Genomic DNA, 14,839 nt, shown 5'->3' with positions numbered 1-14,839 from the left:
AGACCTTGACAATGCCTTGCAGTACGATGGTAGAAAGGTGCAGGAGGAACCAGGTCAAAGAGCTCTTGTGCACCCACTCCGAAATATACCCTCTAGAATACTGATAGACAGGAAAAGGCGATTTACATGCATGTAAACAATAAAATATTGATAGTTAATAAAATAAACAGTAATTTGTCTTCTTTTTGTCATGACAGTTCTTGTCTTCTTTGCGACAATAATCGCCAGTGACAGCTATCACACACCCAGTGACTGATTGATGACAAGTCTACTGAGTGAGTGACTACTACCATTGGCGAATTTTCTTCTTTCTTCTTTTGTCATGACAGTTCTTGTCTTCTTTGTTACAATATTCAGCAGTGACAGCTATCACACACCCAGTGACTGATTGATGACAAGTCTACTGAGTGAGTGACTACTACCATTGGCGAATTTTCTTCTTTCTTCTTTTGTCATGACAGTTCTATCTTCTTTGTTACAATATTCAGCAGTGACAGAAATCACACACCCAGTGACCGATTAATGACAAGTCTACTGAGTGAGTGACTACTACCATTGGCGAATTTTCTTCTTTCTTCTTTTGTCATGACAGTTCTTGTCTTCTTTGTTACAATATTCAGCAGTGACAGCTATCACACACCCAGTGACTGATTGATGACAAGTCTACTGAGTGAGTGACTACTACCATTGGCGAATTTTCTTCTTTCTTCTTTTGTCATGACAGTTCTATCTTCTTTGTTACAATATTCAGCAGTGACAGAAATCACACACCCAGTGACCGATTAATGACAAGTCTACTGAGTGAGTGACTACTACCATTGGCGAATTTTCTTCTTTCTTCTTTTGTCATGACAGTTCTATCTTCTTTGTTACAATATTCAGCAGTGACAGAAATCACACACCCAGTGACCGATTAATGACAAGTCTACTGAGTGAGTGACTACTACCATTGGCGAATTTTCTTCTTTCTTCTTTTGTCATGACAGTTCTATCTTCTTTGTTACAATATTCAGCAGTGACAGAAATCACACACCCAGTGACCGATTAATGACAAGTCTACTGAGTGAGTGACTACTACCATTGGCGAATTTTCTTCTTTCTTCTTTTGTCATAACAGTTCTTGTCTTCTTTGTGATAGTAATTACCTCTGACAGAATTCACACACCCAGTGACTGATTAATGTCAAGTCTACTGAGTGAGTGACTACTACCATTGGCGAATTTCCTTCTTTCTTCTTTTGTCATGACTTGTCTTCTTTGTGATAGTAATTACCTCTGACAGAAATCACACACCCAGTGACTGATTAATGACAAGTCTACTGAGCGAGTGACTACTACCATTGGCGAATTTTCTTCTTTCTTCTTTTGTCATGACAGTTCTTGTCTTCTTTGTGATAGATATCACCTGTGACAGAAATCACACACCCAGTGACTGATTAATGACAAGTCTACTGAGCGAGTGACTACTACCATTGGCGAATTTTCTTCTTTCTTCTTTTGTCATGACAGTTCTTGTCTTCTTTGTGATAGATATCACCTGTGACAGAAATCACACACCCAGTGACTGATTGATGACAAGTCTACTGAGCGAGTGACTACTACCATTGGCGAATTTTCTTCATTCTTCTTTTGTCATGACAGTTCTGTATTTTTTGTTACAATACTCAGCAGTGACAGCTATCACACACCCAGTGACTGATTAATGACAAGTCTACTGAGTGAGTGACTACTACCATTGGCGAATTTTCTTCTTTCTTCTTTTGTCATGACATTTCTTGTCTTCTTTGTGATAGTAATTACCTCTGACAGAAATCACACACCCAGTGACTGATTCATGACAAGTCTACTGAGTGAGTGACTACTACCATTGGCGAATTTTCTTCTTTCTTCTTTTGTCATGACAGTTCTTTTCTTTGTGATAGTAATCCACCAGTGACAGAAATCACACACCCAGTGACTGATTAATGACAAGTCTACTGAGCGAGTGACTACTGCCAGTGGCGAATGTTCTTCTTTCTGTCATAATAGTTCTTGTTTTCTTTGTGACAACATTGCTTGTCTTTTTTGTGACACAAAAATATCCATCAGTAATAACTGTCATAAACCCAGTGACAGAAGTGTGACACTGTCTACTGAGTGAATGACTGCTATCACTGAAAGATATTCTCTGCTGAAAATTACACCAAAAATAGCATAATAATGACACAAAGTTACAGTTTCTCAAGATAATAACTCTTGCCATAGTAAAGACAAAACCTCTCTAAATATTTGGAGTAGAACAAAAAGTGACAGTGGAAAAACAATACAAAAGTTACATATTGATATCTTAAAAACAAATTAAAAGCATCAGCCTTAAGTAATATGATGATTTTATTTTAGAGTAATAACCGTCAGACACCCAGTGACAGACATGTGACACTGTCTACTGAGTGAATGATTGCTGTCACTGAAAGATAATTCATTGCTGAAAATCACACCGAAAATAACATAAGAATGACACAATGTTACGACAATAACATAAGTATCACACAAAGTTAAGACAATAACTATTGCCATAGTAAAGATGAAATCCCTGTAAATAAATGGAAAGTGACAGTGAAAAAATAATACAAAAATTACATGAGGATATCTCTCAGCAATAACTGTCAGACTCCCAGTGACAGACATGTGACACTGTCTACTGAGTGACTGACTGCTGTTACTTGAAGATTAAATCCACTGCCCGAAGTCACATGTCTAAATACTCATAAACATTAAAATGACATGACGTTAGTTTCTTAGCGTAATAACTGTCGTACACCCAGTGACATACAAGACTAAATCATTGTAATATACATGACAGAACAATCAAAAGTTTGACTATTTGTGAAAATAAATATGACAGGATGAAACACGATGATTGTGTCTTAGAGTAATAACTGTCATACACCCAGTGACAGAAATATGACACTGTCTACTGAGCGAATCACTGCTATCACTGAAAGACTAAATAGTTGTAATATACATGACAGAAGAATAATATGATAGCGTTAATAAAAGAAACATGATGATTGTGTCTTAGAGTTATAACTGTCATACACCCAGTGACAGAAATATGACACTGTCTATTGAGCGAATGACTGTTATCACTGAAAGACCAATTAGTTGTAATATATGTACATGCCAAAACAACAATATAACAGCAATAATAAAAGAACACGATGATTGTGTCTTAGAGTAATAACTGTCATACGCCCAGTGACAGAAATATGACACTGTCTACTGAGCGAATGACTGCTATCACTGGAACACTAAATAGTTGTAATATACATGATAGAAAAATAATATGATAGCGTTAATAAAAGAAACATGATGATTGTGTCTTAGAGTTATAACTGTCATACACCCAGTGACAGAAATATGACACTGTCTATTGAGCGAATGACTGCTATCACTGGAAGGCTAAATAGTTGTAATATATATGACAGAAAGATAAATATGGCAGCATTAATAAAATGATACCACGATTATAAGCATAGATAGTTTAAACGCTACAATATGACGAGTGTGTCTTAAAGTAATAACTGTCATATACCCAGTGACAGAAATATGACACTGTCTACTGAGCGAATGACTGCTATCACTGAAAGACTATTATGACGATTTTCATCAAAATTGGTATAGCAATGAACAAAAGGAATAACTCAAAATTTAAAAAACCCTGGACACAAAAACCTCTATAAGAAAACTAGAAAAGAGCTGATAACTTTCAAACGGTTGATCCGAATTTCTTCGATTATAGCTAAAAACACCTTTCAAGCCACCTTTCAAACAAAAAAAAACTAAATTAAAATCAGTAGGAGCTACGATGCCACAGACAGATTCACAGATACACACGTCAAACTTATAACACCCCTCTTTTTGGGTCGGGGGTTAAAAATAATTATCATACCTACTTATTCCTCTAATTGGCCCTCGGCAAAAACCAACGAATATACGTACGTTAACAAGTGTAAATTAAAAATTTATAACACCCCCGACAAGTGAAGGTTACAGTAACTAGAAAAGAGCTGATAACTTTCAAACTGAACCGATTTTCTTGGATTATAGCTAAGAACACTCTCGATCAAGCCACCTTTCAAACAAAAAAAAAAACTAAATTAAAATCGGTTCATTAGTTTAGGCGCTACGGTGCCACAGACAGATACACAGATACACACGTCAAACTTATAACACCCCTCTTTTTGGGTCGGGGGTTAAAAATACATAATAACACTACTCTATCACTCACATTTCGTTTCTCAGAACAAAGTAACGTCTGGTGACACTAGGATCTTAGGCCATAACTTTAACTCGATTGACACTGAACTTCAAACGTTATTCACTGATTGTTAAAATGCAACTAATCAATTTATTACTACACCATGCATATTTAAACATGGTTGAGAAGTGGGGTTTATTTAGTAACGTAACAAAATAAATTAATTATTAAGGATAATTAATTAATTATGGAGAATAGTTAAATAATTAACGATGATAATTCGCTAATAAGTTATTTGTTAATGGGGGATTTAGGGAATTGCTTTCGGTAATTAGAGCCAGGTAAGGTTTTTAGGATATTGTAAATACATACTTATATTGTTATTGTCTCGGAAGATATTTTTAGGGTTCCGTACCCTAACCAACGAAACTCTATTTGAATCGGTCATTTCAAAAACCGCATAAGTCAAGTTTTTCTCAATCATGCTTTTTGTGCTTTGAATGCTTTTTCAAAGATAGATGTAAAAACCTGATCAAAAGCCATGTAAGTCAGTACATCTATACTAATAATAAGTAAATTGGAGTGTCTGTCTGTAATTTCGAAATAACTACCACATATTAAGGTCATATGGTTATTTGAACGATACCATAACCGAATCACACGTTTTTAAAATTTTTGTCTATCTGTCTGTCTGTCTGTTTGAAAAGGCTAATCTTCGGAACGGCTGAACCGATTTTAACGGGATTTTCACATACAAGTAGAGGATTGACCAGGGTGTAACATAGGCTACTTTTTTAACCGACTTTCAAGAAGGGAGTTGTGTTTTTCTACCTATGTACACCGAAATCTCCGAGATTTCTGAACCGATTTGCGTCATTTCTTTTTTAATCGATAGAGGAACTTTGCGACATTGTTTCATAAAAAATTTGGATTCCAACTCCTCAATCCTGATGCTGCAGGCGATCTGACCAATCCACGCGGGCGAAGCTGCGGGCATCAGCTAGTTACTCATAAAGTTCAAACTATAGTGTTTGACCCACAAGTCCTTCGAAATTCGTTTAACGTTTTGAATGAAACAGTTTTTATTGAGTACTTATAAAAGAATACTTATGACTTAGTCACTGAATTATACGGTTTTTGAAATGACCGATTTATTTTTAAGCCTCCCCTGTCCGCCTTTTCGTCATCAACACTAAAGCGCTATAAAAACAAATAATAAATATTTCAAAATGGCTGTCAGGAAAATTAAAAAAAAAGGTGTTATATCTTTTACGATGTTACGGAACCCTTCGTGAGCGAGTCCGACTCGCGCTTGACCGGATTTTTGATAAAAACATATTTTTATCAAAGGGTTTATTGATGAAATCGGTGTTGGTTTCTTTGTTTCTAACTCTTTATTGCACACTAGTTGATGCCCGTGACTTCGTCCGCGAGGATTTAGGTTTTTCGAAATCCCGTAGGAACTCTTTGATTTTCCGGGATAAAAAGTAGCCTATGTGCTAATCCAGGGTATTATCTATCTCCACTCCAAATTTCAGCCAAATCTGTCGAGTAGTTTTTGCGTGAAGGAGTAACAAACATACACACACACACACACACTACACACAAACTTTCGCCTTTATAATATTACTAGCTGACGCCCGCGACTTCGTCCGCGTGGATTTAGGTTTTTCGAAATCCCGTGGAAACTCTTTGATTTTCCGGGATAAAAAGTAGCCTATGTGGTAATCCAGGATACTATCTATCTCCATTCCGAATTTCAGCCAAATTTGTCCAGTAGTTTTTGCGTGAAGGAGTAACAAACATACAAACACACACATACACACAAACTTTCGCCTTCATAATATTATTAGTGTGATAGTATGAGTAGCGACTTACCCCAGCTTTGCACAGTTATTTAAAATTTTCGTAGGGATCTATTTTCTCTCAATTTATTTGAAAATATGATATAGTCTAATGTCACTTAGGAATAATGTAGCTTTCAACTCGTGAGAGAATTTCAAATTCGGATTACCTAGCTCCTACAAACAAAACTACAAACTTTACCTCTTTATAATATTAGTTCAAAGGCCATAAGTCGTTTAGCACCTTAATGGTCATATTCGCGTGGCACGGTTATGCATGCGTTAGGTGTGCGTGGCGTATTTATAGACAAGTGTAAATTAAAAGTTTATAACACCCCCGACAAGTGAAGGTTACAGTAACTAGAAAAGAGCTGATAACTTTTAAACGGCTGAACCGATTTTCTTGGATTATAGCTAAGAACACTCTCGATCAAGCCACGTTTCAAACAAAAAAAAAACTAAATTAAAATCAGGCCCTTAGTTTATTAGCTACGATGCCACAGACAGATACACAGATACACACCACAAACTTATAACACCCCTCTTTTTGGGTCGGGGGTTAAAAAAGGTCAGGTTTTGATGCAACAGTTTCGCGGAATTGCTACTCGAATTCTGAGGCCGACTGTACATAGGCAAACTTATATCTAGAAATATTCTCGAGGCGTCAGTAACAGCTCAACGATTCAGTGAAAGAGCTTTAAGATATATCACTTAACTTAGAAGCTTGATCACCGAATCACTGAATTGTACACTTTCTCTCTACGTCGTATTTCCCATTGCTGAGGGTCGTGACCAATTGCCATTAGTGATCCATACTTCCATCCATACTAATATTATAAATGCGAAAGTGTTTCTGTCTGTCTGTCTGTCTGTCTGTCTGTCTGCTACCTTTTCACGGCCCAACAGTGTAAACTGTAACCGATTCTGACGAAATTTGATACAGGGTTAGCTTATATCCCGGGGACGGACATAGGCTACTTTTTATCCCGGAAAATCGAAAAGTTCCCGCGGGATTCTTAAAGACCCATCCACTAAATTTGTATAAAATTTGGTACCGAAGTAGCTTGCGTCCTTGTAATCGAAATAGGCAACTTTTTATCCCGGAAAATCAAACAGTTCCCACGGGATCTATAAAAATCTAAATCCACGTGGACGAAGTCGCGGGCATCCTCTAGTTATTAATATGACTAGATTCTATAGCAATAAGACCGCCTTTTTTTTATAGAATAGAATAGAATAGATTTTTATTCAAATAAACTTTTACAAGTGCTTTTGAATGGTCAAAACAATTTACCACTGGTTCGGAATGCCGTTCCTACCGAGAAGAATCAGCAAGAAACTCGGCGGTTGCACCATCTACTATAGTTTCTTCTAATGTTTTCTGTATATAATATGTTAGTGTGTGCAATAAAGTTTTCCAAATAAATAAATAAATAGATGATGCCTGCGACTTAGTCCGCGTGGATTTTTTTTTTAAATCCCATAAAAACTGTTTGATTTTCCGGGATATAAAGCTGTCTATGTCAGTTTCTGGGATGTAAGCTAATTCTGTGCCTTTCGTCAAAATCGGTTAAACTGTTGGGCCGTGAAAAGCTAACAGACCGACAGACAGACAGACACACTTTCGCATTTATAATATTAGTAGGTATGGACTAAAATTTAATATTTAATTTTTCCGTCCTTGTTCAGCAATATTAAAAAGAAAAAGATGCAGATAATCTTTAGTTTAGAATTAAACATTACCATCGACTCCATTGCTCACAACAATTTCAGACGGGTATTCTTTTTAGAGGCTTCGGCTGTGGCTAGTTACCACCGTACCAGTAAAGCCATGCCGCCAAGCGATTTAGCGTACTGGTACGATGCCGTGTAGAAACCAAAGGCGTATGGGTTTAATGATAACTGCTTTACCCCTTCCAGGTTAGCCCGCTTCCATCTTAGACTGCATCATCACTTACCACCAGGTGAATTCAAGCGCTAACTGAATTAAAAAAACTTCCTTAATATCACTATATCACTTTAAACTATATACTGCTATATTATGTTGGTGCGTCCTTTCTTGATATATAACAAAAGAAATCATTATCAAATGTGGTCAATTTATTAAACCACAATTATTTGTATGTTGTAGCTTTGTATTGATTATGGAAATTCTTAAAAATTCTGGTAGGTATCATTTTGAATGATACCCAGTTTGTGAAATGGTGATAACAAAAAGAATATCCGGCTAAGTTTGTAGTGGACTCTTCTCAGAGCTGGGCGCGTTTGGAACCCTCGTAGCTTTGTTTTAAGTTTACGTACTATATCATCTTACAAATCAATAATAGGCATTAACCATCAAAACGAGTATTAGTACCTAGTTTGAATAAATGATAAGTTTTTATATAACCCGCCTGGCTTCGATTGAGTGGAATTTTCGAAAATAGTCCATGAAAAGGTAGAATTTATAAAATCCTTCAACATGTATATCTTCATAAGACTTCAGGGCGCTAAAATACAATGTAAATAGTTGTAAGAATTATGTAAATACAATAAATAAATACATGTAGATATACATGCCTATTATATATATCATATCTGTATTATCAATACGCTAAAAGTAGGAGTTAATGGTTTGTCGTATTTCAACATTTAGAAGGTAACATGAAATTAAAAATTCGATAATAATTATTGCTATCTATTTTGCGGTTTCAAATAACTGTATTGGAAATAATTACTTGTGTTTAGAATATTTTTGTCATTAACTAGCTAACCTACCCTGGAATTGCTTGCGTTGAATTCACAAGAACTCTGACCGATCTGAATCCGTGAAAATACGTTCCGAAGTAATCATAGAACTAATTAACCCCCGACCCAAAAAGAGGGGTGTTATAAGTTTGACGTATGTATCTGTTTATCTGTCTGTGGCATCGTAGCTCCTAAACTAATAAACCGATTTTAATTTAGTTTTTTTTTTGTTTGAAAGGTGGCTTGATCGAGAGTGTTCTTAGCTATAATCAAAGAAAATCGGTTCAGCCGTTTGAAAGTCATCAGCTCTTTTCTAGTTACTGTAACCTGCACTTGTCGGGGGTGTTATAAATTTTTAATGTACACTTGTATGGCAGCTTACGCACTAGCTCCGACTTCCGTCATCCGAGTTGTCTCCGTCATCCGTGAGAATTTCACGGATGTGCCTCGGATTAAAATCGGACGTATGACGTAGATATGTCAAAGATGTCCACTGAATAGCTTGGATGTGGATCAGAGATCGGATTTGTGCGTAAGCAATATCCGAGTTCGGTCCGAGTTTTTATATCCGTATTAGATAATGCCCACGGCATATTATTCTATATTGAACACTTGAAAAGAGCAACCGCCGAGTTTTTTGCTGGTTCTTCTCGGTAGTAACGGCATTCCAAATCAGTGGTAGATTATTTTGACGATTCAAAAGCACTTGTAAAAGTTTAATTGAATAAAAATACTTTGAATTTGAACTTCGTCGGCGTGGATTTTGATTTTTTGAAATCCCGTGGGAACGCTTTGATTTTCCGAGATAAAAGCTGCCTATGTCAATTTCCGGGACGCAAGCTACCTCTGTGCTCATGTAAATCGGTTCAACAGATAGGGCTTTAAGAATCCCGTGAGAACTCTTTGATTTTCTAAGATAAAAAGTAGCCCTGGGGTGCAAGCTAACTCTGTGCCTTTCATCAAAATCGGTTTAACTGTTGGGCCGTGAAAGGGTAGCAGACAGACAGACAGACACACTTTCGCATTTATAATATTAAAGTATGGATTTTCACGGACTCAGGTCGGATTATGTACATAACTCCGAAATGTCAGAAATCCGCCCAAGGAGAGCCCGGAATTAAATCTAGGACCTGCCGACATGGAGGACGATGTTGTAACCACGGGGCTATCGCCGCTTTTTCCAAAAATTAAATTGTACCGTAGACTCCGACAGTTTTTGATGTGACATCCGTGAGGTCAATTTTTTTCGTATAAAATATAGCCTATGTCACGCGGACCTTCACAACGAATAAATTGACACCTCATTCATCAAGATCGGCCCAATAATTTAGGCACTGCGGTGGAACACACAGAATCTGGATACAAACATACATACATACATACATACGTAGACTGCTAAAATCATAAGCCTTCCTTTTGGCTTTGCCGTAGTCGGGTAAAAATTAAATTGTTATTGTTAATACCTAATGATTAGTTATTTTTCTAGATAATTAGGCAAAACGAATCACTGTACTTAATTTTACAAGCACTTGTCGTTTCGTGGTCATTAATGAAGTTAATTTATAATGTTTCTTAATTATTAATTAGTTTGGATACGTCATGATAATTATGATTTGTAAGTCGTTTAAAAATCATTTCCTTTTATAAATTTAGAGAAAAAAGTACCGACTGAACTGATCTATAGGTCATTATCATTATGATTATTAACTAGCTGACGCCCGCGACTTCGCCCGCGTGGATTTAGGTTTTTCGAAATCCCGTGGGAACTCTTTGATTTTCCGGGATAAAAAGTAGCCTATGTGCTAATCCAGGATATTATCTATCTCCATTCCAAATTTCAGCCAAATCCGTCCAGTAGTTTTTGCGTGAAGGAGTAACAAACATACACACACACACACACACACATACAAACTTTCGCCTTTATAATATTAGTGTTTAGTCTTTAGAAATCTTTTCCTTTTATTTAGAGGAAAAGGTAACTGACTGATTTATCAACGCACAGCTCAAACTACTGGACGGATCGGGCTGTTTGACGTTCAGATAGCTATTAGTTTCGTCTATTAGTTTCGCCGAGTTTTCTTTTTTTTTTCTCTTTCGTCTGGCTTTTACAATGATTAGCCAATGTCAAGTTTGTAGTTATTTGTAACAAGTTAGCTAAACTATACAAGTATGGACCCCGTCTGTACCGGCGCTCGCCGACATACGCACAGCACCTCCTTAGAGCGCTTTCCAGTCAGTTTTAACAAAAAAAAACACTCCAAAAAGTCACAACACGCGCGCCAGCAAACGCCACCACAGACGAAGTCCTTCGCCGAGTTTCTTGCTTGTTCTTCTCGGTAGGAACGGCATTCCGAACCAGTGGTAAATTATTTGACGATTCAAAAGCACTTGTAAAAGTTTTCTTGAATAAAAATCTATTCTATTCTATTCTATTATGATGTAGACATCTGCTGTGAAAGGATTTTTGAAAATTCTACCCCAAAAGGGGTAAAACGGGTTTGAAATTTGTTTAGTCTACGCGAACGAAGTCGCAGGCATAAGTTTGATAAGGTGGATGCGACGGGTCTGCCCGCGAAATTCAAATTTTATTTGGTTTTTCGCAATTTGTAAACTAACACGACAAAGTAGGCTTATGGCACTTTAATTGCGACAATGGCAGTATCATCCTCACAGGTTTATATAAAAATCTTTACTTGAAAGGGTCCAGTTTAAGAAATTAGCTTTAGTATCGACTATAACACACATTAGTCGATACTAGAGTTAATTTCTAATAATAAAGAAAAAAATCCACTGAAAAATGTTTTTGAAAAGTTAACCCCTAAGGGGGTAAAATAGGGGGTTGGTTAGAAGAAGTCGCGGGCATAAGCTAGTAATATTATAGTATAACAAAAGCAAACTTACCAGAGTTTTTCGAAAAATTACACTACAAATATTGAAGACTAAAAGAAAGTACGTTTAAATTAGACGCTACAATACTAACTGAACGTGAGGTTAGATCAGTTGATTTTAACTCTGAATTGGCGTTTTATATTATCATTTAAAACTAAATTTCACTAATGTCAGCCATTTTTAGTTCCTGAATATTACGTATACATATGTAAAGCATAATGGATCTGTCTGTATGTAGCATAAATATAGTGACAAAATTAGTGGTGAACGCTATGGTATTATAAGTGGTCCCGGTTTCAATTCCTGGCGGAGAGAAATTAGGATTTTTTCATTCCTAAATTGTCTCTGGTCTGGCTGGTGGGAGGCTACGGCCGTGGCTAGTTACTACCCTCCTGACAAAGCCGTGCCGCTAAGCCATTTAGCTTCCCGGTGCGATGCCGTGTAGAAACCGAGAAAGAGTATGGGTTAAGTAAAAAAACCGGCCAAGTGCGAGGCAGACTCGCGCACCGAGGGTTTCGTACTCGGGTATTTTTCCGAGATTTTGCACGATATATCAAAAACTATTATGCCTAAAAATAAATAAAAATCTGTTTTAGAATGTACAGGTAAAACCCTTTCATATGATACCCCACTTGGTATAGTTACTTTACTGTGAAAATTGAAAATACTAATATTATTTGTTCTTTGTGATGTAACCACAAATTCACGGTTTTCGGATTTTTTCCTTTACTTGTGCTATAAGACCACCTACCTGCTAATTTTCATGATTTTAGATCAACGGGAAGTAGGTACTCTATAGGTTTTCTTGACAGACACAACAGACGGACAGACAGACAACAAAGTGACAATAAGGGTTACGTTTTTCCTTTTGATGTGCGGAACACTAAAAAACCGGCCAAGTGCGAGTCAGACTCGCGCACTGAGGGTTCCGTGCTCAGGTATTTTTTCCACCATTTTGCACTATATCCAACATTGCAATAAAATTGGCCGCCATGAAAAAAGTGTTATTTCTTGTGCTATGGTACGGAACCCTTCGCGTGCGAGCCCGGTTCACACTTGGTCGATTTTTATAATATTTCCTTACAAGGTCAGCAATTAATGCACTATCAGCAAATTCTGTGCCGTGATGATTTTGCTTACACATACAATTATTTGTACCACGACCTTTAGTGAAAGAAAGAATATTATTTCCGTGTTATTTTTATAGAATGTATGTCACGATCATTTAAAGACTTGGGTAAACAAAACGCGAAATGGTTAATACAATTTTTAATCCTACTAATATGTATTATACCGTGAAATTCAAATTTTATTTGGTTTTTCGCAATTTGTAAACTAATACGACAAAGTAGGCTTATGGCATTCTATTTGCGACACTAACAGTATCATCCCCACCTATTTATATAAAAATCTTTACTTGAAGAAGAAGAAGAAGTCCAGTAAGAAATTAGTATCGACTGTAACTCACAAATTAGTCAATACTAGAGCTAGTTTTTTAAACTGGACCTCAACAAGTAAAGATTTTTATATAAACATATGGAAATGATACTGCCATTGTCGCAACTAGAATGCCATAAGCCTACTTTATCGTATTAGTTTACAAATTGCGAAAAACCAAATAAAATTTGAATTCCGCGGACAGACCCGTCGCTTGCCCCTTAAATATTTTTTCATTTTTAACCCCCGACCCAAAAAGAGGGGTGTTATAAGTTTGACGTGTGTATCTGTGTTCTGTGTATCTGTGTATCTGTGTATCTGTCTGTGGCATCGTAGCGCCTAAACGAATGAACCGATTTTTATTTAGTTTTTTTTGTTTGAAAGGTGGCTTGATCGAGAGTGTTCTTAGCTATAATCCAAAAAAATTGGTGCAGCCGTTTAAGAGTTATCAGCTCTTTTCTAGTTTTCTTGTAGAAAAGAAGGTTAGATAACCGTTAGGTTCATAATATTATGTCAATTGACAAATGTCAAGCTGTCAAGATGGACGTTGCCTAAATACATAATTATTTATTTGAAAATGATGTTTTGGAAAACTCAGATACTTTAGATAGTAGGCGCGGAATAGTCCAAGAAAATCAGTTCAGCCGTTTGAAAGTTATCAGGTCTTTTCGGTCTTTTCTAGTTACTGTAACCTTCACTTGTCGGGGGTGTTATAAATTTTTAATTTACACTTGTTCGTATTCCACAGGTGGGCTTCAAAGGCTACGGGCTATCTCCAGCGCAGCTAGCAACATCAGGCAGCTTCTCATTCAGCGATGGGAAGACTTACTCGATAACGCACGGATCCGTCATCATCGCTGCCATCACGTCCTGTACCAATACCTCCAACCCCAGCGTCATGCTTGGTGCCGGTGAGCGAATTTACCTAAGTTTTCCCAAATTTCCCAATTTTTCCCATTATGATTTTCAGCTTTTTGATTCCACAGCATCGTAGTCGAAGCTGGGGTACGATTTTACCAATTTCCCCCGAAAACCCCGAAATTTCTCAATTTTTCCCAAGGTGTTTTTTCTGTATTACAAGAACCCTGGCATCAGGATCGAAGCTATGGAGTGATGTCGTATTTTTACCGAATTTCTCACTTTTTCCCTCGAATTTCCTAATGTTTCCCAAGGTGTTTTTCATTCTTTCAGAACTTACCATTATGAGTCCGTATCCATATAACCCGTCGTCGACAGGGCGTTTTGTTTGGGAATAAGTTCAGATTTATATGCAATAGGCCTACAACGTCCAGATTAAAAGTTTTTTTTTTGATCTGGAGTGTAATTAGGTACACCATTTTGTTCGCCAGTTCCATTATCTTATTACCTTTTGTCCCCAGGCATGTTAGCAAAGAAGGCGGTAGAAAATGGCCTCTCAGTGCTACCTTACATCAAGACTTCCCTGTCGCCTGGCTCGGGGGTTGTCACTTATTACTTAAGGGTGAGTTTTACTCAACTTTGAAAGTGTCACTACGAAATGACAAGAAACTTCAGCTTTAGGCTGAGATCTTTAGAGCGCACTTTGACTTTGCTCAGACTTAAGACACTGTTAAAATGAGACAGAGCTATACCGCTGACATAAACCTGTCTCGTTTTAACAGAAACTTAAGCAAAGTCAAAGTGCGCCCGATTTCGCAACAACCTAAGGCTGAGAGTGAATTTTG

At 37.0% G+C, this 14,839-nt stretch overlaps 1 protein-coding gene across 1 annotated transcript in view; it reads left to right on the top strand.

Moving 5' to 3' along the window:
• LOC123879478 (cytoplasmic aconitate hydratase-like) overlaps positions 1 to 14,839 on the top strand; it is a 32,690-nt gene that overhangs the window by 10,333 nt on the left and 7,518 nt on the right. Inside the window, exons 12-13 of the mRNA XM_045927197.1 lie at positions 13,885 to 14,047; positions 14,516 to 14,616. Of these exons, the coding sequence (XP_045783153.1) occupies positions 13,885 to 14,047; positions 14,516 to 14,616 (264 nt within the window). The remainder of the gene's footprint in view (positions 1 to 13,884; positions 14,048 to 14,515; positions 14,617 to 14,839) is intronic.

Source organism: Maniola jurtina, chromosome 28, assembly GCF_905333055.1.
Source record: "Maniola jurtina chromosome 28, ilManJurt1.1, whole genome shotgun sequence".
NCBI classification, from domain to species: Eukaryota; Metazoa; Arthropoda; class Insecta; order Lepidoptera; family Nymphalidae; genus Maniola; species Maniola jurtina.
This window is presented reverse-complemented; position numbering and strand designations above follow the sequence as displayed.